Source organism: Ranitomeya imitator, chromosome 2 (genome assembly GCF_032444005.1).
Source record: "Ranitomeya imitator isolate aRanImi1 chromosome 2, aRanImi1.pri, whole genome shotgun sequence".
Classification (NCBI taxonomy): Eukaryota; Metazoa; Chordata; class Amphibia; order Anura; family Dendrobatidae; genus Ranitomeya; species Ranitomeya imitator.
This window is the reverse complement of record NC_091283.1, coordinates 389256589-389281685: the sequence shown is the minus strand read 5'-3', so window position 1 is coordinate 389281685 and position 25097 is coordinate 389256589. Positions and strand designations below refer to the sequence as shown.

Here is a 25097-nt window from a genome sequence, read left to right as displayed (position 1 = left end):
CCTTTTTTTTAAAAAAAATATACAAATTTTATTTCAACACATCAAAAAGTAAAAACATCTATACAAAAACATTTTAAATGGGAGACAAATACAGAAAAAGGAAAAGTGGGTATGGCACCAGAGTGGCAAAGTTATATCAGGTGTATATATAGAGACTGTGGTAATAATAATCAATATCCATGATAAATAATCATACATATATATTGCCAGTCTCAGTGAGCATTAAACTCATATATATAATCTGGGCTTTATGCAGCGCCCCAGAGACCTGGTCGTTGCAGTATAGCGCTCTGCCGCTAAGGGGAGCAGCGGTACGTCTGATGGCACTAAGGAGTTCTCCTGACCAGGTATCACCAGAACACATTACACTTCACACTCCGGCCACTAGGGGGAGAAAAAGGCTTTATTTATTGGGCCACTCCTCACACTGGTAAAACTAGGGGCTGGGGAGGAAGTTAGTCAGAAGCTGACTGGGTTGGATTCAGGTAACATCCCATGGCAGGGGGTGTTGCAGGGAGAAGGCACAGGGGGGTCCCTGTCAGGCGTGGGAACCTGGCAGGAGCCTAGCGAACAGAACGTTACGGAACCGCGCCTGCACACCCTGCGGCGGTATCCTAAGAAAGAGACACGAAGGGAAGGATATTGTGGAACCGTGTAAACGAGATCAAGCACAAAGGAGAGCCAGTAAGAGTCGTGCCGAGAGAAAGGCAACATCTTATTGAGGCGCGTAGTCGGTGGCCGGAACACCGTAGGAGTAACTGACTTCAGGCCTTACTTCAAACTCCGCTGGACAGTTAGTCATAGGTTGGCTGTCTACCTTACTACACCTACGAAGACATAGGGGGCAACATTGGGAGAGGGGCGTCTCTAGGGTCCCGGAAGACCTCCAAGCCTTCCCGTCATACGGGTGGCTTCCTAGCCATAACATACCTGGGGGACGTTAGAAACTAGTAACATCTGGAACCAAAGAACGAGAGAGAGCTGTAGAGAACGAACGAACGAGAACAGCAGTTGTGAGGACTATTCCGAATGCTCAGCAGGATAGGACTACAACACACAGGCACTATTGGTAGGCAACGATTTCCATCTGCGAAGGAAACTCTGGATGTGCCCATCGGACCGGCCGGTCTCTGAGAGCCCTGTTAAACGTACTCTGGATTGAGGATTCTGAAGCCTTCAGTAAAGAGGTAAAGAGACTGCAACCTTGTGTCCTCATTATTGACTGTACCTCACACCATCACCATCCACCTTACTGGGAAGCCCTGGGGACATACTTCACCTGTGGGAAGGTATACCATCCGGCTGCCATTCCATCACCCCAGTGGACCCCATAGCAGCGTCGGTCACCCTGACCGAACACCACAGGTGGCGTCACGAACCCGACAGACTGTTCCACTACTTTCATTGGACGCCCCTTAGCAGGGTCGCGGACCGGGTCTAGCCACCGTGACAGCCTCAGAACTGAACCAGAGAGGCCCGGTACCGAAACGCGTGGCCCTGTGTCTGGGGGCGCTCCATTTCCGTGCACTTTAAGAACTGACAAAACATTCAAAATCAACACGAAATTGGAGTTAAAAAAAAAAATGTTAAGAAGCATTTCTTCTTGCATCATGACTTGTATATAAGGCAAAATTTAAAAAGGATTATTTATGAAGGAAGCAAGAACTGTCAAAATATATTGGAAGAGAAATTCTGATACACCCTTTATTAGTGATAAATGAAGGCCTCATACACATTGTTGAAATTGTTACATAGTGCATAACCTTTATGAGTCTCACTAAGTGGAAAGCCTGCCAAAAATTATAAGCAGAGTCATCCATACACCCCTGAAAGCACCAACTGGAGTGCCTCATAAAAAATTTAAGAAGTGTAGTTGTAGCAAACTCATAAAGGCTTTGCAGGCAGTGCAAAGCAAAAAACAAAATATCAGTAGGGTCATCGATACACCCTTGAAGGCAACAACTTGCGGACCTTAAAATATCTTGAACGTGTAGTTGATGTACTCCTACACTCATAAAATCTTTGCACAAAATGCAAAGCCAGGAAAAAAATATAAGTAGGGTCACCTAGTCATTTATTTTCCCATGAAAGCAACATCTGGAGGGCCTAATTCAAATATTGAAGATGAAAAACACTTTATGGGCTGCTGTCATCTGGTGGTGTGGAAAGTTGTGGCTAATCCTAGCTTTGTTCATTTTTATCAAAGTGAGCTTGTCAACACTTTGTTGACAGGCAAACACGCCTGTCTGTTTTGACCCCCCAGAGGCATTAAAAACCCACTCACACAAGACTCTAGTAGCAGGGCAGCACAGCCCCTTCAAGGCATAGAGGGGGACAGCTCATGCCAGGTGTCCAGCTTTGAGACCCAGTAGCTCAAAGTTGGGTATCCTTGGTTGGGTAAGGAAGCTTACCCCCTGCCCCTAGCCTTGTCTGATGGTAATTTTTTTAACATATTTTCCACAATGGTCCTCTGCTATAGCACCATTTTCAAAACCTCGCCACCTCAAGAAGGAGAGATTTAAGGTTCTCCTTGTAGCATCGGACTAGCAGTGTGAACAACCAGTACTCCCTTTTGGCCAAGATGAATGTAACACGAGGGTCACAGGAAAGGCAGCGGTGCACAGTCTGCCAAATGTGCCAGGGTCTCTACAGCCAACATTTCTCTTTCTCCACCACGATTCTCCACCATTTGCTCCATCTCCTCTTCCTCCCCATTCCCCCTCCTTTAGCCCATCAACGTAGGAGACCGTATGAAGCTTGTACGGGTACTAGCCCCTATTCCTCCTCCACCTCAGCTTCAACCTCCTCATTGTTACCCAATCCGAACTAAGCAGATGAAATGAGGCTGGGTTGTATCTCTCTGTCTAATGTCTTCCTCCATCTCCACCTGGTCTGCATGCAAAGCTTCATGTTTAATTGTCAGCAACTACTGTTTAAGTAGCCTTAGAAGTGGGATTGTTGCACTAATTATGATGTCATCGCCGATCACCATCTTTGTGGAGTTCTTAAAGTCTTAGAGAATTGCACAAATGTCGGACATACATGCCCACTGTTCAATTATGTGAGGCTGACCAGAATGCAGGTGTGTTGGAGCTGGTATAATACAACATGGGGCACACCAGATGGTGAACTGGCATTTGCATGCATTGCCACAGCACTGCCAGAGCAGAGGCAACTGTAACTGACGTGCGGTAATGAGCGCTCACGCAGCGTACCTTGACCAGATGCTCTGGAAAATCTGGGTAGATTTTCAGAAACCACTGAACTACCAAGTTGAGCATGTGGGCCAAGCATGGCATGTGTGTGAACTTGCCAAGCTTCACAGCCATCACCAGATTACACCCATTATTACAAATGACCATACCTGGTTGGAGGTTCAGTGACGAGAACCACAGATCTGTCTGGTCTGATATTCCTTTAAGTAACTGCTGTGATGTGTGGTTTGTCTCCGCGATAAATTAGCTTCAGCAGAACCTGTTGGCGCTTCACTGAGGCAGTGCTACAGAGCTTCTGGCAGATGTGGATAATGTGATCTGAGATAGTACATCGGAGATGGAGGATGAGGAGGAGCAGGAGGGGGTGCAAGAATAGGTGGAGGAAACCCTGATAGAAGTAGGGCCAGCACTCCTCAGCATTGGCAGCACGTGTGCCATGCCAGGGAGGGACTATGCCCTGGGCCTCCACAGTGTTAACCCAGCGTGGTGTCAAGGAAAAGTAGCATCCCTGGCCACAAGCGCTTGTCCACATGTCGGTGGTAAGTGGACAATACCAGTAACCGACTTGGTAAGGACATGGGTGATGTTGCTAGACATGTGCTGGTACAAAGTGGAACACAACACTGGGCTAAAAAGTGGTGGATTAGGGTAGAATACTGAGGGACAGGTACCGCAATGAGGTGGCAAAAATCCTCTTTGTCAACAACCCTAAATGGCAACACTTCCATGGCAAGCAGTCTGGAAATGTGCTCATTTAGCCTTTGGGCCTGTGGGTGGGTGGCTAGAAACTTTCTCTTTCGTTCCAAGGCATGGGATTGGGACAGATGAACACGATCATGGGGCAAGGACTTGAAAGTCCCTCATGATGGTCTGTCAGAGTCATAAACGGGATGGGAAGCACCTAGCAAAAGGGAAGGGGCAGTGGTGTCACCCGATGGCACCAATCATGGACCCTGATGTGCAGCTTAACCTGATCATGCTTGTGGTGGTTAGGCCCCTACTGATATTGGCGTGGTACAGGTTGCAAATGGCCATTTCTTTTTTTGTCTCAGAACTCTCTTTATAAATGTAACAGACTGGGGAACACTTTGACGGAGAAATTTAGTAGTGTCAGTGCTCTGCGGAATAGTTGCCCACTTTCTCCCTCTGGTCACCCCACTGTCTGTTCCTGCCTGATTTGGTGCTTCCGATCCATCTACCTTAGCACTACTGGCCTAGTTCTGCATGCCAGATTCCCAGGTTGGGTCGGTGACTTCGTCATCTAACACCTCATGAAACTGGACTGTGTGGAAGACCGGGTGGTGCTGCCAAGCATGCTGGAAGCATTAACTGCTATCCAACCACCCCCCTGTTTGCAGAAGTGTTGTATTTTGCCTCCTTGCAAAGTTGGACACAAACTTGTGTGTCGTGGATGGGCGTGTTTCTTTTGCTCAAGCAACAGGCATCGTCGCACCTGCCCCATGTCCTCAGCGTCTGTGTGCACCATCATCAGTCCTTCCGCTCTGTCCCTTACCGCACGCCTTATGCTTTTCCTAATTGCTAGGTCTCTTGAAACCATGTTTATTTTTAATCAAAAAAGGAAATGGTCACCTGCAGAAGTCAAAGCTTTTTTTTTAGTTTAACCCCTTCCCGACCTTTGACGCCACGTAGGCGTCATGAAAGTCGGTGCCAATCCGACCCATGACGCCTATGTGGCGTCATGGAAAGATCGCGTCCCTGCAGATCGGGTGAAAGGGTTAACTCCCATTTCACCCGATCTGCAGGGACAGGGGGAGTGGTAGTTTAGCCCAGGGGGGGTGGCTTCACCCCCTCGTGGCTACGATTGCTCTGATTGGCAGTTTCACTTTCAACAGCCAATCAGAGCGATTTGTAATATTTCACCTATTATAACGGGTGAAATATTACAATCCAGCCATGGCCGATGCTGAAATATCATCGGCCATGGCTGGAAATACTAATGTGCCCCCACCCCACCGATCGCCCCCCCAGCCCTCCGATCTGGCCGGTACACTGCTCCGGCTCCCCTCCGTCCAGTGCTCCGCTCCCCCCCGTGCTCTTGTCCGCTCCCCCCGTGCTCCAATCACCCCCCCTGGACTCCGATCCACCCCCCCGGTGCTCCGTTCCACCCCCGTGCTCCATTCCAGCCCCCCCGTGCTCCGTTCCACGCCCCCCGTGCTCCGTTCCACCCCTCCCGCGCTCCGATTCCCCCCCCCGTGCTCCGATCCCCCCCCCCGTGGTCCCTCCCCCACCCCATCATACTTAACCGATCCAGCCGGGGTCCCGTCCCAAAATGGCGGGCGCATGCGCAGTGCGCCCGCCGAATCTGCCGGCCGGCAGATTCGTTCCAAAGTGCATTTTGATCACTGAGATATAATCTATCTCAGTGATCAAAATAAAAAAAATAATAAATGACCCCCCCCCTTTGTCACCCCCATAGGTAGGGACAATAAAAAAATAAAGAAATTTTTTTTTCCCCACTAATGTTAGAATAGGGGTAGGGGTAGGGTTAGGGTTAGGGGTAGGGTTAGGGGTAGGGTTAGGGGTAGGGTTAGGGGTAGGGCTAGGGTTAGGGTTTCGGTATGTGCACACGTATTCTGGTCCTCTGCGGATTTTTCCGCTGCGGATTTAATAAATCCGCAGTGCTAAACCGCTGCGGATTTATGGCGGATATACCGCGGTTTTTCTGTGCATTTCACTGCGGTTTTACAACTGCGATTTTCTATTTGAGCAGTTGTAAAACCGCTGCGGAATCCGCACAAAGAAGTGACATGCTGCGGAATGTAAACCGCTGCGTTTCCGTGCAGTTTTTCCGCAGCATGTGTACAGCGATTTTTGTTTCCCGTAGGTTTACATTGAACTGTAAACTCATGGGAAACTGCTGCGGATCCGCAGCGTTTTCCGCAGCGTGTGCACATACCTTTAGAATTAGGCTATGTGCACACGGTGCGGATTTGGCTGCGGATTCGCAGCAGTGTTCCATCAGGTTTACAGTACCATGTAAACATATGAAAAACCAAATCCGCTGTGCCCATGGTGCGGAAAATACCGCGCGGAAACGCTGCGTTGTATTTTCCGCAGCATGTCAATTCTTTGTGCGGATTCCGCAGCGTTTTACACCTGTTCCTCAATAGGAATCCGCAGGTGAAATCCGCACAAAAAACACTGGAAATCCGCGGAAAATCCGCAGGTAAAACGCAGTGCCTTTTACCCGCCGATTTTTCAAAAATGGTGCGGAAATATCTCACACGAATCCGCAACGTGGGCACATAGCCTTAGGGTTAGGGTTGGAATTAGGGTTGTGGTTAGGGTTGTGATTAGGGTTATGGCTACAGTTGGGATTAGGGTTAGGGGTGTGTTGGGGTTAGTGTTGGAGGTAGAATTGAGGGGTTACCACTGTTTAGGCACATCAGGGGTCTCCAAACGCAACATGGCGCCACCATTGATTCCAGCCAATCTCGTATTCAAAAAGTCAAATGGTGCTCCCTCACTTCCGAGCCCTGACGTGTGCCCAAACAGTGGTTTACCCCCACATATGGGGTACCAGCATACTCAGGACAAACTGCGCAACAATTACTGGTGTCCAATTTCTCCTGTTACCCTTGTGAATCAAAAAAAATGCTTGCTAAAACATAATTTTTGAGGAAAGAAAAATGATTTTTTATTTTCACGGCTCTGCGTTGTAAACGTCTGTGAAGCACTTGGGGGTTCAAAGTGCTCACCACATATCTAGATAAGTTCCTTGGGGGGTCTAGTTTCTAAAATGGGGTCACTTGTGGGGGTTTCTACTGTTTAGGCACACCAGGGGCTCTGCAAACGCAACGTGACACCCGCAGACCATTCCATCAAAGTCTGCATTTCAAAAGTCACTACTTCCCTTCTGAGCCCCGACGTGTGCCCAAACAGTGGTTTACCCCCACTCATGGGGTATCAGCGTACTCAGGAGAAACTGGACAACAACTTTTGGGGTCCAATTTCTCCTGTAACCCTTGGGAAAATAAAAAATTCTGGGCTAAATAATTATTTTTGAGGAAAGAAAACGTATTTATTATTTTCACGGCTCTGCATTATAAACTTCTATGAAGCACTTGGGGGTTCAAAGAGCTCACCACACATCTAGATAAGTTCCTTTCGGGGTCTAGTTTCCAAAATGGGGTCACTTGTGGGGGGTTTCTACTGTTTAGGCACATCAGGGGCTCTGCAAACGCAACGTGACGCCCGCAGAGCATTCCATCAAAGTCTGCATTTCAAAACGTCACTACTTCAATTCCAAGCCCCGGCATGTGCCCAAACAGTAGTTTACCCCCACATATGGGGTATCACCGTACTCAGGAGAAACTGGACAACAAATATTGGGGTCAAATTTCTCCTGTTACCCTTGGGAAAATTAAAAAATTCTGGGCTAAATAATTATTTTTGAGGAAAGAAAACGTATTTATTATTTTCACGGCTCTGCATTATAAACTTCTATGAAGCGCTTGGGGGTTCAAAGTGCTCACCACACATCTAGATAAGTTCCTTTCGGGGTCTAGTTTCCAAAATGCGGTCACTTGTGGGGGGTTTCTACTGTTAAGCCACATCAGGGGCTCTGCAAACGCAACGTGACGCCCACAGAGCATTCCATCAAAGTCTGCATTTCAAAACGTCACTACTTCAATTCCGAGCCCCGGCATGTGCCCAAACAGTGGTTTACCCCCACATATGGGGTATCAGCGTACTCAGGAGAAACTGGACAACAACTTTTGGGGTCCAATTTCTTCTGTAACCCTTGGGAAAATAAAAAATTCTGGGCTAAATAATTATTTTTGAGGAAAGAAAACGTATTTATTATTTTCACGGCTCTGCATTATAAACTTCTATGAAGCACTTGGGGGTTCAAAGTGCTCACCACACATCTAGATAAGTTCCTTTGGGGGTCTAGTTTCCAAAATGGGGTCACTTGTGGGGGGTTTCTACTGTTAAGCCACATCAGGGGCTCTGCAAACGCAACGTGACGCCCGCAGAGCATTCCATCAAAGTCTGCATTTCAAAACGTCACTACTTCACTTCCGAGCCCCGGCATGTGCCCAAACAGTGATTTACCCCCACATATGGGGTATCAGCGTACTCAGGAGAAACTGGACAACAACTTTTGGGGTCAAATTTCTCCTGTTACCCTTGGGAAAATAAAAAATTGCAGGCTAAAAGATCATTTTTGAGAAAATAATTTTTTTTTATTTTCATGGCTCTGCGTTATAAACTTCTGTGAAGCACTTGGGGGTTCAAAGTCCTCACCACACATCTAGATTAGTTCCTTTGGGGGTCTAGTTTCCAAAATGGTGTCATTTCTGGGGGATCTCCAATGTTTAGGCACACAGGGGCTCTCCAAACGTGACATGGTGTCCGCTAATGATTGGAGCTAATTTTCCATTTAAAAAGCCAAATGGCGTGCCATCCCTTCCGAGCCCTGCCGTGCGCCCAAACAGTGGTTTACCCCCACATATGGGGTATCAGCGTACTCAGGACAAACTGGACAACAATATTTGGGGTCCAATTTCTCCTATTATCCTTGGCAAAATAGGAAATTCCAGGCTAAAAAATCATTTTTGAGGAAAGAAAAATTATTTTTTATTTTCATGGCTCTGCGTTATAAACTTCTGTGAAGCACCTGGGGGTTTAAAGTGCTCAATATGCATCTAGATAAGTTCCTTGGGGGGTCTAGTTTCCAAAATGGGGTCACTTGTGGGGGAGCTCCAATGTTTAGGCACACAGGGGCTCTCCAAACGCGACATGGTGTCCGCTAACAATTGGAGCTAATTTTCCATTCAAAAAGTCAAATGGCGCGCCTTCCCTTCCGAGCCCTGCCGAGTGCCCAAACAGTGGTTTACCCCCACATATGAGGTATCGACGTACTCGGGAGAAATTGCCCAACAAATTTTATGATCCATTTTATCCTGTTGCTCATGTGTAAATGAAAAAATTGAGGCTAAAAGAATTTTTTTGTGAAAAAAAAAGTACTTTTTCATTTTTACGGATCAATTTGTGAAGCACCTGAGGGTTTAAAGTGCTCACTAGGCATCTAAATAAGTTCCTTGGGGGTCTAGTTTCCAAAATGTGGTCACTTGTGGGGGAGCTCCAATTTTTAGGCACACGGGGGCTCTCCAAACGTGACATGGTGTCCGCTAAAGAGTGGAGCCAATTTTTGATTCAAAAAGTCAAATGGCGCTCCTTCCCTTCCAAGCCCTGCCGTGCGCCCAAACAGTGGTTTACCCCCACATATGAGGTATCAGCGTACTCAGGACAAATTGGACAACAACTTTCGTGGTTCAGTTTCTCCTTTTACCATTGGGAAAATAAAAAAATTGTTGCTAAAAGATAATTTTTGTGACTAAAAAGTTAAATGTTCATTTTTTCCTTCCATGTTGCTTCTGCTGCTGTGAAGCACCTGAAGGGTTAATAAACTTCTTGAATGTGGTTTTGAGCACCTTGAGGGGTGCAGTTTTTAGAATGGTGTCACTTTTGGGTATTTTCAGCCATATAGACCCCTCAAACTGACTTCAAATGTGAGGTGGTCCCTAAAAGAAATGGTTTTGTAAATTTCGTTGTAAAAATGACAAATCGCTGGTCAAATTTTAACCCTTATAACTTCCTAACAAAAAAAAAATGTTGTTTCCAAAATTGTGCTGATGTAAAGTAAACATGTGGGAAATGTTATTTATTAACTATTTTGTGTCACATATCTCTCTGGTTTAACAGAATAAAAATTCAAAATGTGAAAATTGCGAAATTTTCAAAATTTTCGCCAAATTTCCGTTTTTATCACAAATAAACGCAGAATGTATTGACCTAAATTTACCACTAACATGAAGCCCAATATGTCACGAAAAAACAATCTCAGAACCGCTAGGATCCGTTGAAGCGTTCCTGAGTTATTACCTCATAAAGGGACACTGGTCAGAATTGCAAAAAACGGCAAGGTCTTTAAGGTCAAAATAGGCTGGGTCATGAAGGGGTTAATACCACCTTCCTGTACCTTAAATCACGCAATATTCAATGGATGAGTAATTGAATCCATAAAAAAATTTAAATGCTTTTTTGGAGTGTTATATACCATAGAAGTGTACCACAAAGCACATAATACTCTATGGATGATAATATAGTCAATTCGCCATCACCCCTCCCAAAAAAACGTGGTCACATGCAGCAGATATATAGATAGCAACGGACTGCAAAGCTCTAAGCCCTGCTTAGAGACTGTATTCTGCCACTCTCCTTTCAGAATCCGCCCCAGTATCAACGCTAGAGGAGTTTGATCTTTTCAGCTGTGCACATACAGCTCTGAACAAGTACTCTCTCCTCCCAATTAGAACTCTCCCTGATCTATGCAATGGTGTCCGAATTTTGCAGAATTAAATGTTTCTTTTTTGTGGTTTAAAAACACAATAATGCGGCTTCATATCTGCACCAAGACTGTATCAAATAACAGGGAAAATACATAAAAAGTTCAGTAATAATGTAATAACCAGAGGAGATTGTTATTATGTGGTTCGGAGCAGATCCTGCAGAAAAACATTATTTCTGCACCACGCTAGATGCCGCATAGAGAAGATTCTGGAACATGAGAACGTTCTATCTGCTCCGACTGTGAATGATGAACACAAATAACTCCATAGATCCCAACCGTCCCGGATTTGGGTCTCTGCCCTGCAGTGTCGGGGGTCTGCTGAATGCCCCTCACTGCCCTCATGTCTCCTCCTGCAGGGGCAGAAAGAAGAGGGAAATGTCTGTGGCCACAGGGGGCGCTAGAGGGGAAGAAACATTTGCCCAGTGCTGAGCAAAGTTTCTCCCTCTATTCTGTGACCCTTTGGAGTTCTGCTTACAGGACCTGTGATGATGTCACAGTCATGGGATCAGTCACATGGGGGAGGAACAAGATGGGGGCTTGTAGGAAGTGAAGGGTTTTCTGTGTAGGAAGCGGCGACATGTAAGAGCTGAAGGGAGAAGTCTGCACTGGTGAGCGGTAATGGGGGAGCAGGGACTGTGTGATAGAGGGGACAGGGCTCAGTCCTGGGGGGCACCGGGACTCTGCACATTAGGGTACAGCCGGCTCCACATGTAAGAGCTGAAGGGAGAAGTCTGCACTGGTGAGCGGTAATGGGGGGCAGGGACTGTGTGATAGAGGGGACAGGACTCAGTCCTGGGGGGCACCGGGACTCTGCACATTAGGGTACAGCCGGCTCCACATATAAGAGCTGAAGGGAGAAGTCTGCACTGGTGAGCGGTAATGGGGGGGCAGGGACTGTGTGATAGAGGGGACAGGACTCAGTCCTGGGGGGCACCGGGACTCTGCACATTAGGGTACAGCCGGCTCCACATGTAAGAGCTGAAGGGAGAAGTCTGCACTGGTGAGCGGTAATGGGGGGGCAGGGACTGTGTGATAGAGGGGACAGGACTCAGTCCTGGGGGGCACAGGGACTCTGCACATTAGGGTACAGCCAGCTCCACATGTAAGAGCTGAAGGGAGAAGTCTGCACTGGTGAGCGGTAATGGGGGGGCAGGGACTGTGTGATAGAGGGGACAGGGCTCAGTCCTGGGGGGCACCGGGACTCTGCACATTAGGGTACAGCCGGCTCCACATGTAAGAGCTGAAGGGAGAAGTCTGCACTGGTGAGCGGTAATGGGGGGGCAGGGACTGTGTGATAGAGGGGACAGGACTCAGTCCTGGGGGGCACAGGGACTCTGCACATTAGGGTACAGCCAGCTCCACATGTAAGAGCTGAAGGGAGAAGTCTGCACTGGTGAGCGGTAATGGGGGAGCAGGGACTGTGTGATAGAGGGGACAGGACTCAGTCCTGGGGGGCACCGGGACTCTGCACATTAGGGTACAGCCGGCTCCACATGTAAGAGCTGAAGGGAGAAGTCTGTACTGGTGAGCGGTAATGGGGAGCAGGGACTGTGTGATAGAGGGGACAGGACTCAGTCCTGGGGGGCACCGGGACTCTGCACATTAGGGTACAGCCGGCTCCACATGTAAGAGCTGAAGGGAGAAGTCTGTACTGGTGAGCGGTAATGGGGAGCAGGGACTGTGTGATAGAGGGGACAGGACTCAGTCCTGGGGGGCACCGGGACTCTGCACATTAGGGTACAGCCGGCTCCACATGTAAGAGCTGAAGGGAGAAGTCTGCACTGGTGAGCGGTAATGGGGGAGCAGGGACTGTGTGATAGAGGGGACAGGACTCAGTCCTGGGGGGCACCGGGACTCTGCACATTAGGGTACAGCCGGCTCCACATGTAAGAGCTGAAGGGAGAAGTCTGCACTGGTGAGCGGTAATGGGGGGCAGGGACTGTGTGATAGAGGGGACAGGGCTCAGTCCTGGGGGGCATCGGGACTCTGCACATTAGGGTACAGCCGGCTCCACATGTAAGAGCTGAAGGGAGAAGTCTGCACTGGTGAGCGGTAATGGGGGGCAGGGACTGTGTGATAGAGGGGACAGGACTCAGTCCTGGGGGGCACAGGGACTCTGCACATTAGGGTACAGCCAGCTCCACATGTAAGAGCTGAAGGGAGAAGTCTGCACTGGTGAGCGGTAATGGGGGAGCAGGGACTGTGTGATAGAGGGGACAGGACTCAGTCCTGGGGGGCACCGGGACTCTGCACATTAGGGTACAGCCGGCTCCACATGTAAGAGCTGAAGGGAGAAGTCTGTACTGGTGAGCGGTAATGGGGAGCAGGGACTGTGTGATAGAGGGGACAGGACTCAGTCCTGGGGGGCACCGGGACTCTGCACATTAGGGTACAGCCGGCTCCACATGTAAGAGCTGAAGGGAGAAGTCTGCACTGGTGAGCGGTAATGGGGGAGCAGGGACTGTGTGATAGAGGGGACAGGACTCAGTCCTGGGGGGCACCGGGACTCTGCACATTAGGGTACAGCCGGCTCCACATGTAAGAGCTGAAGGGAGAAGTCTGCACTGGTGAGCGGTAATGGGGGAGCAGGGACTGTGTGATAGAGGGGACAGGACTCAGTCCTGGGGGGCAACGGGACTCTGCACAATAGGGTACAGCCGACTCCACTTGTAAGAGCTGAAGGGAGAAGTCTGCACTGGTGAGCGGTAATGGGGGAGCAGGACTGTGTGATAGAGGGGACAGGACTCAGTCCTGGGGGGCACCGTGACTCTGCACATTAGGGTACAGCCGGCTCCACATGTAAGAGCTGAAGGGAGAAGTCTGCACTGGTGAGCGGTAATGGGGGAGCAGGAACTGTGTGATAGAGGGGACAGGACTCAGACCTGGGGGGCACCGGGACTCTGCACATTAGGGTACAGCCGGCTCCACATGTAAGAGCTGAGGGGAGAAGTCTGCACTGGTGAGCGGTAATGGGGGAGCAGGGACTGTGTGATAGAGGGGACAGGACTCAGTCCTGGGGGGCACCGGGACTCTGCACATTAGGGTACAGCCGGCTCCACATGTAAGAGCTGAAGGGAGAAGTCTGCACTGGTGAGCGGTAATGGGGAGCAGGGACTGTGTGATAGGGGGGACAGGACTCAGTCCTGGGGGGCACCGGGACTCTGCACATTAGGGTACAGCCGGCTCCACATGTAGGAGGTGAAGGGAGAAGTCTGCACTGGTGAGCGGTAATGGGGAGCAGGGACTGTGTGATAGAGGGGACAGGACTCAGTCCTGGGGGGCACCGGGACTCTGTACATTAGGGTACAGCCGGCTCCTCATGTAAGAGCTGAGGGGAGAAGTCTGCACTGGTGAGCGGTAATGGGGGAGCAGGGACTGTGTGATAGAGGGGACAGGACTCAGTCCTGGGGGGCACCGGGACTCTGCACATTAGGATACAGCCGGCTCCACATGTAAGAGCTGAAGGGAGAAGTCTGCACTGGTGAGCGGTAATGGGGGAGCAGGGACTGTGTGATAGAGGGGACAGGACTCAGTCCTGGGGGGCACCGGGACTCTGCACATTAGGGTACAGCCGGCTCCACATGTAAGAGCTGAAGGGAGAAGTCTGCACTGGTGAGCGGTAATGGGGGAGCAGTGACTGTGTGATAGAGGGGACAGGACTCAGTCCTGGGGGGCACCGTGACTCTGCACATTAGGGTACAGCCGGCTCCACATGTAAGAGCTGAAGGGAGAAGTCTGCACTGGTGAGCGGTAATGGGGGAGCAGGGACTGTGTGATAGAGGGGACAGGACTCAGTCCTGGGGGGCACCGTGACTCTGCACATTAGGGTACAGCCGGCTCCACATGTAAGAGCTGAAGGGAGAAGTCTGCACTGGTGAGCGGTAATGGGGGAGCAGTGACTGTGTGATAGAGGGGACAGGACTCAGTCCTGGGGGGCACCGTGACTCTGCACATTAGGGTACAGCCGGCTCCACATGTAAGAGCTGAAGGGAGAAGTCTGCACTGGTGAGCGGTAATGGGGGGAGCAGGGACTGTGTGATAGAGGGGACAGGACTCAGTCCTGGGGGGCACCGGGACTCTGCACATTAGGGTACAGCCGGCTCCACATGAGAAAGTCACCAGATTCTATCACCCACTAGGATTTAGTCTTAGCCATATACCTAGTGTTCGGCTCTGCAGGTGGAGGACTGTGGAGATTCACTATTACTGTGTACAGGGGGAAGTAACCCACCCAAGAGCTGAGCCTGTGATAAATCTCTGTATGTGACTATAATGGGACTGTGTGTTATACTGGGGGCAGGACTGGATGTAGTGATCATGTGACGCCGGTAACAGCTCCGGAGATTTCTTACACGGGATCTTTATGATGTTACATCGTCCTCTTCTCCCCATTCAGGTCCCTACAATATTGGATCCTCTCAGTGGAGATCTTCTATATAAGAGAATTCTCCTGAGTGACCCTACAAGGATGGATAAGGACAGGGACAAGATGGCCAAGAGGATATTACACCTCACCCTAGAGATTCTATTCCGGCTTACTGGAGAGGTGAGAGATTCTGATGACGTCACATTACATCATTCTTATGTATGGGAATTACAGATGGACAGAACTGGAGAGGTGAGGGCTCTGGAAATGTCTGTAGTGAAATTTATTAATGTGTCTCTCCATAACCAGGATTACACAGTAGTGAAGAAGACCTCTAGTTGGCGCTGTCAGGACCCTGTGTCTGAGAGATGGGGAAGACCCCTGAGCCCGATCACGGGGCCTCCACCTCACCCCCTGATACAGAAGAACATCAATGACCAGAAGATATTAGAACTCTCCTACAAGATGATTGAGCTCCTGACTGCAGAGGTGACACTTCTGGGAATGGGGGGACATTATACAGTAACACCATGAAGGGATCTGGGGGATGACGGTATAATTGTATGTGTCAGGTTCCTATAAGGTGTCAGGATGTCACCGTCTATTTCTCCATGAAGGAGTGGGAGTATTTAGAAGGACACAAAGATCTGTACATGATGGAGGCTCCCCAGCAACTCACATCACCAGGTAATAGGAGTAAATACACACGACCTATAATTATCTGTATGTAAAGAATGAATTCAGTCCCTGTATGTGTTTCTTCCAGTTTTATCCAGTGAGAGGACAACACCAGAGAGATGTCCCCGTCCTCTTCTTCCACAGGACTGTAAGGAAGAAGATCCCAATGTTCCTCAGGATCATCAGGTAGGTGGAGAGAAGGTGTCATGAGATCTCCCCTATGATGTGTAGAAGGCTGTGAAGGTCTTGTGCTCAGTCGTATTTTATTTGCCTGTGTTATACACTGAATGGCCAATTTATTAGAAACACTTTCACACTCATCTAAAACTTATTAGACACATGACTGTGGAGTGCAGCATAAGGGCACTTACAGATGGCTGTATAAATCAGACTGAGATCAGAATGCAGTGCATGTAATGTTCAGTGGTTCTCCGAAGCTGAGCTTAACAGCTGCATATAAATACATGAAGCTGTCACTCTTGGGTTGGGAAAGCTGCCGGGCGGTCGGTGCAGTGCGTTCTGATCTCAGTCCAATTTAAACTGTGTCTAACCGCCGTAAATCGAAGTGATTAGTTTCAGAGTGGGAACATTGAGTACCGTATTTTTTGGACTACAAGACGAACCGGACCATAGTAAAGAAGAAGAACCTCACACTCAACTTATGTTTATACAAATCCAATTATTCAGTCCCAGACAGTGGTACGTCAAAACGTTTCGGTCTCAAACATAGACCTTCATCAGTTGCTGTGAAGCACATAATAGTAATGTAAATGTAAATACAGGATGAGAACCGGACCATAGGACACACCCCAAATTTGGGGTGGAAAATAAAAAGATTTTTAAAAGATTGTGGTCTGTCTCATAGTCCAAATTTACATTATCTTACCTGAGAGGCGGCGACGGTTTAGCAGGGCCACAGGAGGAATGGTCCCTACGTAAGGAAGCTTGCGGCTCCAGAAGTGGGGCAGTTCTGCGGGCCCTTGGTGGGAGGAGGGGGTATCCCAGTGGCGTGATGCTGCAGGCCCTGCGTCGGTGGTGAGGTTGAGCAGAGTGCGTTCAGTGGAGCAGGGTCACTTTCTCAGGAATCCGGTGGCAACAGAAGTGTGACGATGCTGCAACCCTGTGGCGGAACCCACAGCCTCAAGAAAATGGCTGGCGGTGCATGCACAGATTGAGATCGCCTCCAGATGCCCACGGCTTCAGGAAAATGGCCGCCTGGAAACCAATGATGCACTCTGCTCTGCTCACCACTGACATTGGGCCCACAGCATTGCCACACTTTTGCCACCACCGTGTTCCTGAGAAGGGACCCTGCTCCACCGTCACAGCAACCACCGGGTGAGCCTGCATTTGAACTGTAGGACGCAACCCCCATTTTCACCCAAATTTGGGAGGCGTAAAAGTGCGTCTTATAGTCCGAAGAATACGGTAATCTGAATTACTTCGAACACTGTCACATTACAAGTATTTAAAAAATTACCAACCATATGGGTTTTTTGCATGCAATGATATAAAGGGTATACTAAGAATGATGTGATCAATGAGAAATATCCAGTGAAAATGGATCCCATGGATGGAAGCAACCTATCAAGGAAATTGTGAACAATAGTGCTGAGAACATATGGTGCAGTTATGCACACTGCAGCTGAATACTACTCTAGTGTTCAATTAATGTTAGTGAATGCAGTCATCATTCAATAGTACAGATGGGCCATGGCAGCAGGAGGCCAGTTCCAATGTCAATGATGACCAATGGAAACAGAAAAGAAAAATCTTTTATTTGGCAAAAGAAATCCAAATAATGTTGTGCGCAATGGAAAACATTCTGGTTTAGGGTGAACAGTACAGACTGGTAGAGGTGGAGTAATGGTGTTGGAGGATCTTGTTTTTGGCACATTCTTTGTACTCTGTTTATAGATGCTTTGACACTAAGGTATAAGTTTGTCTGTTCATAGCAGCTGTTTACTCTATGGTACAAGGATAATGACCCGTGTCATGTAGTCAGTGATTGCTTCCAATGTAAGGGTTTCTTGGACTGAGGTGTCCTATTGCGACCCAGGCACTATAAAATATATAAATATGTGTGTGTGTATTGTGGTATTGGCTCACTGGCTGCTCACAGAGATGGACAGAGGGACACAGTCTCTTTAAATTTTCCACTGGCTTATTATATACATGTGGCATAAACCAGTGCGAAAAAAAATAAACACGGCCCTTTGTGCAAAACAGGAAAGTGAAACAAAATGGTATACTGTCAGTATGGTTGTGAGGACCTGCCCACTTAGGGTTGCTGAAAACCCACGGTTCAGTTTACTATGAACACGAGCACCACTCTGGAGTTAGCCTCTCCAGGTATGCTGAACACTGACTGAAAAGGCTCACTATTTACATTCTAAACCCCACCGCGGGAAGGAGATATGGTGAACTGCCTGGTTCCTGTCCTGCTCTTCAGCTGCTCATTTAAAAACCTAGCTCTTAAAATAGCTGACTAACCCCTGTCAACACTTAGTGTGCGGGAGCAAACTTTCAAAGGCTAATAGCCTTATTGAAACATATCTTCCCTCCAGTACTTTGTCCATGACTTTGTTACATATCCCTCCCCTCCTCTGCCCAAAGTCGGGAGTTTTGGCACCTTCAGGCACTAAACAGGGCAGTCTAGACAGGGCATCTGCTTTACCATGTAACTTTCCAGGCCTGTGCTCCACTCGAAATTTCTTCTTCTTCCTTTCCATCATCCATCTCAGAGGTGCAAGATCTAGCTTGAACTTCAGTCCCAACAGATAGGCAATTGAGGTACAATCTGTTGGCCAATCATTCATTTTTCCCACTATGGCGTAGTTTTTTTCACAAGCAGAGCTTAGTTGTAGGATGGGATGTTCCTCCCCAGTTACTTCTTGGAACAACAGGACTCCCAATCTGACCTCTGAGTCGTCCATCTGGACCACAAATTCCTTTCTGAAGTCAGGTGCAATCAAGACGGCTGCTTACATAGGGCGAGCTTCAAGTATTGGAATGTGATCTTTGTTTAGAAGACCATTTGGCCATCGATGTCTTTGTACCTTTAAGAAGGTTCATCAGGGGTGTGACTATCATGGCGAAATTAGGGATAAATCTCCGATAGCATCACAAAATTCCCAGAAATGCCTGAACCTGTTTCTAGGAGGACAGGTTTACCTTGGATTACCTCCACCCTCTTCACTTCCGGCTTTGCTTTGCCCTTTCCGACGATGTAGCCCAAGTATTTTGCCTCTTTTTACCCCATAGAGCACTGATTTGGGTTTATGGTATACTTCCTTGGCGAATCCACTGTTGCCTGGGTCTTCTGCAGGTGACTTCCCCAATCCGGTCTGAAGATCACAATGTCATCCTGGTCAGCTGTGGCGCACTTTGGCTGAAAGGCTAGGATCCAGTCTATGGCCCTCTGGAAGGTATCTGGGGCTTTCTGTAGCCCAAATGGTATCCTGGAAGCAGCCATCAGGTACAGAGAAGGCCATCCTCTCCTTGGAACTTTGGGCCAGGAGAATTTGCCAGTACCCTTTCTTTAGGTGGTGATGTATCTAGCTTATTCTAGCCTCTCAATGAGTTCATCGTCATGGAGCATCGGATACTTGTCAAATTTGAACACCTCATTTAGTTTCCTGTAGTCATTACAGAGATGCCACTTTCCTTCCGACTTCGGCAAAAGGACAATGAGGCTGCACCAGCAGCTCTTTTACTCCTTGATGATGCCCAGGCTCAAAATTCTCTTCACCTCCTTCAAAATCACCTTGCGACTGACTTCGGTGATTCAATATAGCTTTTGGTTAGCCCACACATATGGTTCCATCAATATCTCATGATCAACATCCTGCAAATGTCCTGGTGACTCCGAAAATAGGTCTCTGTTTCGCTGAAGCAGTTCTCGGCAGTGTTGTTTCTGGGCCAATGACAGTGTCTCTGCCACTTTGATATCTTCGACCATGGCTTCAAGACTGACCCCCAGGCACATAGCTTCCACTGATTTTTCCGTTTATTTGCCATGTGCCTCACTCCGATGACCAGTGCAGCTTCCCTTTTGGTTGTCACGCACGCGCCCAGACTGGTTGGCGCGGGCATACGGGGGTGTGGCCCCACTGGACCACAGACCAAACTTCCCTGGAAGGGGCGTAACTAAGTAGCTTCCTAGGTGTTCGCTGGAGCCTCTGATGGTGAGGTCAGACTTGTTCAATAGGAAGCTACCAGGTGCCACTCCTGGGTGATGTCTGGCTGTGGCTGCTGATCTCACTAAGGCCTGGATGTCTTCCTGGAGCAGAACAATATTGTATCATAAAATTATTAGGTTCTGTAGAAGGACGTAGATCTGGGGATTTATTATGATGGAATATAGGCTGAACTGGATGGACAAATGTCTTTTTTCGGCCTTACTAACTATGTTACTATGAATGGAACATAGGCAAGCGGGCACGGCTGGCACTCTGGCTGACAGGCGGGCACGGCTGGAACACAGGCAGGCAGACGGGTACAACAGAGACACTGGCGGGCAGGCGGACACGGCTGGCTCTCTGGTAGGCAGGCACGGCTGGAACATAGGAAGAACCGGTAGGGACCGGTCTGCAGGCAGGTATGTGAAACAGGTAGGAACCTGTTCAGACAGGAGGACTATGTAACAAGTAGAGAAAGACCGCAAGAGCGGATGCAGAGCGAAAGCACAAGAGCTAGAACCAAAGAACAGAAACGCAGGAGGCTGAGTACGAGTAGAAGGTGGAGCAAAGAGAAGAGACGGAGAAGGCAGAGCCAAGAGCGGAGACGGAGAAGGCGGAGCCAAGAGCGGAGACGCTGGAGGCGGAGCCAAGAGCGGAGATGCTGGAGGCGGAGCCAAGAGCGGAGACGCTGGAGGCGGAGCCAAGAGCGGAGACGCTGGAGGCGGAGCCAAGAGCGGAGACGCTGGAGGCGGAGCCAAGAGCGGAGACGCTGGAGGCGGAGCCAAGAGCGGAGACGCTGGAGGCGGAGCCAAGAGCGGAGACGCTGGAGGCGGAGCCAAGAGCGGAGACGCTGGAGGCGGAGCCAAGAGCGGAGACGCTGGAGGCGGAGCCAAGAGCGGAGACGCTGGAGGCGGAGCCAAGAGCGGAGATGCTGAAGGCGGAGCCAAGAGCGGAGACGCTGGAGGCGGAGCCAAGAGCGGAGACGCAGGAGGCGGAGCCAGGTAGACCCGCAAAGAGCGGAGCCAGGTAGAACCGCAAAGAGCGGAGCCAGGTAGAACCGCAAAGAGCGGAGCCACAGAGCAAAGCCACAGAGTGCGGAGCAAGGTCTGAGTGCAGAGCTGAGAGCAAAGCCACAGAGTGTAAAGCAAGGTCAGAGTGCTGAGCAAAGTTATAGAGAGCAGAGCTGAGGGAAAAGCTGAGAGACACAGAAGCACAGGTCGTGGTAGAACTGAGCAAAGAGAAGCAGAGCCACAGACAGTGGCGAACAGAGCAGAAAAGGCAAACCAAAACAGATATAAACAGACAGTGGAATAGGACTAGGCTAAGACAGAGTCAGGAAAGAGACGACACAGAGACATAGACACAAGCCAGGGTATGATGCCCCTCTGGGTGGCAGACATAGGCCAGGGTATGAAGCCCCGCTGGGTGGCTACACAAGACAGAGTCAGGGTACTAAGCCCCACTGGGTGGCTACACAGGACACAGACCAGGGTACAACGCCCCCCTGGGTGGCAGACAAGAGAGAGTAACCGAGACAGGACCTGGCACCTCAGCAGCAAGAACTGACTGAGGGAGTAAGTTGCACAGGCCCAGAGCACAGGGTGGAGCTGCACTATATACAGGAGGCCTCTTGGTAATTGGTCAGGAACTGATTAGACAGATGCACCTGATTCCTATAAGAACCAGAGAGTTCAGGCGCCGGCCCCCTATACACATAGCCATGAAGCATGCACAGAGCAGAGACACAGAACATGGAGCTGGCATGAAACAGAAACCACATCATGGCCTGGAGCAGTGGGTAAGATTGTGTGAGAGATGTGAGGCCATGCCGTGATGCCAGCAGAGTTGTTACATTGGTCATTTTGAGTTCAAATCCACCTTTGTAATAACCACCCCTTAAAATGGCTGATTAACTCCTCTCAACACTTTGCGTGCTTGAGCAAACTTTCAAAGGCTAATAGCCTCAGTTAAACATATCCCCCTCGAATACTTTGCCCGTGACTTTGTCACATATCCCTCCCCCCTCTGCACAAAGCCGGGTGTTTTGCCATATTCAGTCACCAAACAGGGAAGTTTACACAGGGCATCTACATTACCATGTAGCTTTCCACGCTTGTGCTCCACCTGAAATTTCTTCCCCTTCCTTTCCCTAATCCATTTCGGGGGCGCATGATCTGACACTAGCCTGAACTTCCATCTCCAACATGTCAATTCCCATCTGATGGTTAAGCATTCTTTATTTTTCCCACAATGGCTTCAGGACTGGCCCCAAGGCATGAAGCGTGCAGCGATTATTCAGTTTATTTGCCTTGGGACTCACTGTTGACTTGGGCAAGGGTCTGGACCGAATGACCCAGAAGGCTGACTATTTTCCTTCTAAACCCCACCCTGGTGAGGAGATTTGGTGAACAGCCTCTCACCCGCTCTTCAACTTTTCCCTTAAAAACCTAACCCTCAAAATGGCCGTTTAATCTCTTTCAGCTCTTCGTGCACTGGAACAAACTTCTAGCTTACAAATCACTGCAGCTAATAGCCTCAGTGAAACATATCTCCCCTCCAGTCACTTTATAACAGTATATACAGTATAATATACACTCTCTCTCATATACACTCTCATACATACTCTCTCTCATGCACACACACTCTCACACACACGCACACACACACTCTCACGTCAGAAGTAACATATAGACAAGGAAGATTACAGTCCATATTATGAAAGTGAACTGAATTTTATTAAATGATATGTGCGGTGTATATGTATACCATATTTTTCGGACTATAAGATGCACTTTTTCTACAAAAAATAAGAAAAGCTGCCGGCGTCAAAAGTGTGGCGATGGTATGGGCCCGGTGAGCAGAGCGGAGTGCATCTTTAGTTTTTCGGTGCCCATTTTCCTCAACCTGAGATCTCAGTCTGTCCATGCACCACCTCCAGCGGGCATTTTCTTGAGGCTGTGGGTTTCTGGGAAATGGCTGCCAGTGGCTGTGCATGCGCAGATTAAGATCTTGGCTGGGCTGGGATCCCAATCTGCGCACCACCGCATCCAATGGCCCATGGCTTTAGGAAAATGGCCACCGCGAAACTAATGATACACTTTGCTCTGCTCACTGCCGACATCGGGCCCACAGCATCATACTGCTGGGATACCCAATACTCCCCCATAGCCCACAGCATTGCCCCACTTCTGCCACTGCCGGCTTCCTGAGGAAGGGACAATGCCTCCTGTGACCCTGCCCCACTACCGCTGCGGCCCCAGGTAAGATACTTTAAATTCAGACTATAAAATGGACCACCATCTTTTAAAAATTCTTTTTTTTTTTCTTCCTGTTTTCCACCTCGACATTTGGGGTGCATCTTATGGTCCGGTGTAGCTTATAGTCCTAAAAATACAGTGTATATAAATGAGTGTATGTATATGTCACAAAGAGATTAATAAAGAGAGACAAAGAGAACAGTAACTACATGACTTGTAAATAACATGTTCTGTTTTCTAGAGAACCACATAAGTAATACAGTTTCTAGTAGTTAGATCAAGTACATTTCTCTGGCCGTCCATCTTTCCTGATGGCGCTTTACTTGACTCTTTTTCCACACTGACCACTTATTCTGTATAATCCATGTCCTGGCTATCTAGATTTTTCTAAACTCCAAGTTGGTGTTATACTTAGGGGTTATACTTAGCCTCTGTCCTTATCGTCTTGGGGTACCCACAAATACTTGGAATCTTTCTGCACCTTAAGCTAACAACCACTAGAATTGCTTTTTCTACCTCCTTAACAGATCTCTGATCTGGTCCCATGTTCTGCTAGCTGTACTCTAGTTTCTTTGCTACTTTTCCGTGGTCAGGTTAGAAACAGGCTGTCCTCGTCCTTTCCTGTCACACACACAACCTGCTCCAGCCTTTTTCCTTCTCAGTCTTTCACTTCTGTGTTCAACTTTCAATCTACAACTAAACTCTATTTATAGAGTAAACCTCACCATTAATTCCAGATTTTTCTGCACACCTAATATAATATCTCAAGTGCCAACAATGAGGAGTTTTTAGTGGTGCCACAACTTCACGCTACATCTCTCAAGACTCCCCCCTAGCTGCAGGGCTGACCCTCTGTAACTCTCCCCTGCCCACCTGCAGGGCTGACCCTCTATAACTCTCCCCTGCCCAGCTGTAGGGCTGACCCTCTGTACCTCTCCCGTGCCCAGCTGTAGGGCTGACCCTCTGTAACTCTCCCCTGCCCAGATGCAGGGCTGACCCTCTGTAACTCTCCCCTGCCCAGCTGTAAGGCTGACCCTCTGTTACTCTCCCCTGCCCAGCTGCAGGGCTGACCCTCTGTAACTCTCCCCTGCCCAGCTGCAGGGCTGACCCTCTGTAACTCTCCCCTGCCCAGCTGCAGGCCTTACCCTCTGTAACTCTCCTGCCCAGCTGCAGGGCTTACACTCTGGATCTCTCCCCTACCCAGCTATAGGGCTGACCCTCTGTAACTCTCCCCTGCCTAGCTGTAGAGCTGACCCTCTGTAACTCTCCCCTGCCCAGCTGCAGGCCTGACCCTCTGTAACTCTCCTACCCAGCTGCAGGGCTTACCCTCTGTAACTCTCCCCTGCCCAGCTGCAGTGCTGACCCTCTGTAACCCACTCCTGCCCAGCTGCAGGGCTGACCCTTTGTAACTCTCCCCTGCCCAGCTGCAGGGCTGACCCTCTGTAACTCTCCCCTGCCCAGCTATAGAGCTGACCCTCTGTAACTCTCCCCTGCCCAACTGCTACTCTTCTATAACTTTCACATAAAAGTGAGAACAATAAACCATAGCGTTAACCAAAGTCACAGTAGTTTGTGGCAGTGCCATGTAATACCAGTATAACTTGAAACACCACAATTAAGCTTTGTCCTACAGAAATTTTGTTTATGGGGTGCCAGCATTTTCCACTATTTTACAAGAGGAGCATGCCAGTGAATTTTGCTCGTTTTCCCGCCTTCAGTTCTCAGATCCTAATACTATAAAGAGTCTAGGTAGAACAGGTTGTTCAGAGAATGTCAGTATGGGGGCAGTGTTCCTGGGGAACAATGTCAACACCTAGTGGAATCTGATGCAATGCTTTGCTGCAGTTCTGAAGGCAAATGGCGACCCCAGTTGCTACTGTCTCTAGTAATGTGGCCATTAAATATGTTATACTTGTTGGAGATGACTGAATAAAGCTGATCGTAGACAGGGGTGGATACAGGGTAGCCAGCGCCCTGGGCTGTTCAGACACTGTGGGCCCATGTGACGGGGTCATGCGA

General features: G+C 49.0%; 1 protein-coding gene across 3 annotated transcripts in view; it reads left to right on the top strand.

The window, feature by feature from the left end:
- Nucleotides 1–25097, top strand: part of LOC138666993 (zinc finger protein 585A-like) — a 166182-nt gene that overhangs the window by 54987 nt on the left and 86098 nt on the right. Inside the window, exons 1-5 of one of the 3 annotated variants that reach the window (XM_069755205.1) lie at nucleotides 11098–11204; nucleotides 14993–15142; nucleotides 15272–15451; nucleotides 15535–15649; nucleotides 15729–15826. In XM_069755205.1, coding sequence (XP_069611306.1) covers nucleotides 15065–15142; nucleotides 15272–15451; nucleotides 15535–15649; nucleotides 15729–15826 — 471 coding nt within the window. In that variant the 5' untranslated portion in view covers nucleotides 11098–11204; nucleotides 14993–15064. Of the gene's footprint in view, nucleotides 1–11097; nucleotides 11205–13175; nucleotides 13295–14992; nucleotides 15143–15271; nucleotides 15452–15534; nucleotides 15650–15728; nucleotides 15827–25097 lie in introns of those variants that run through there. The other 2 variants (XM_069755204.1, XM_069755203.1) reach the window with 2 other exon arrangements.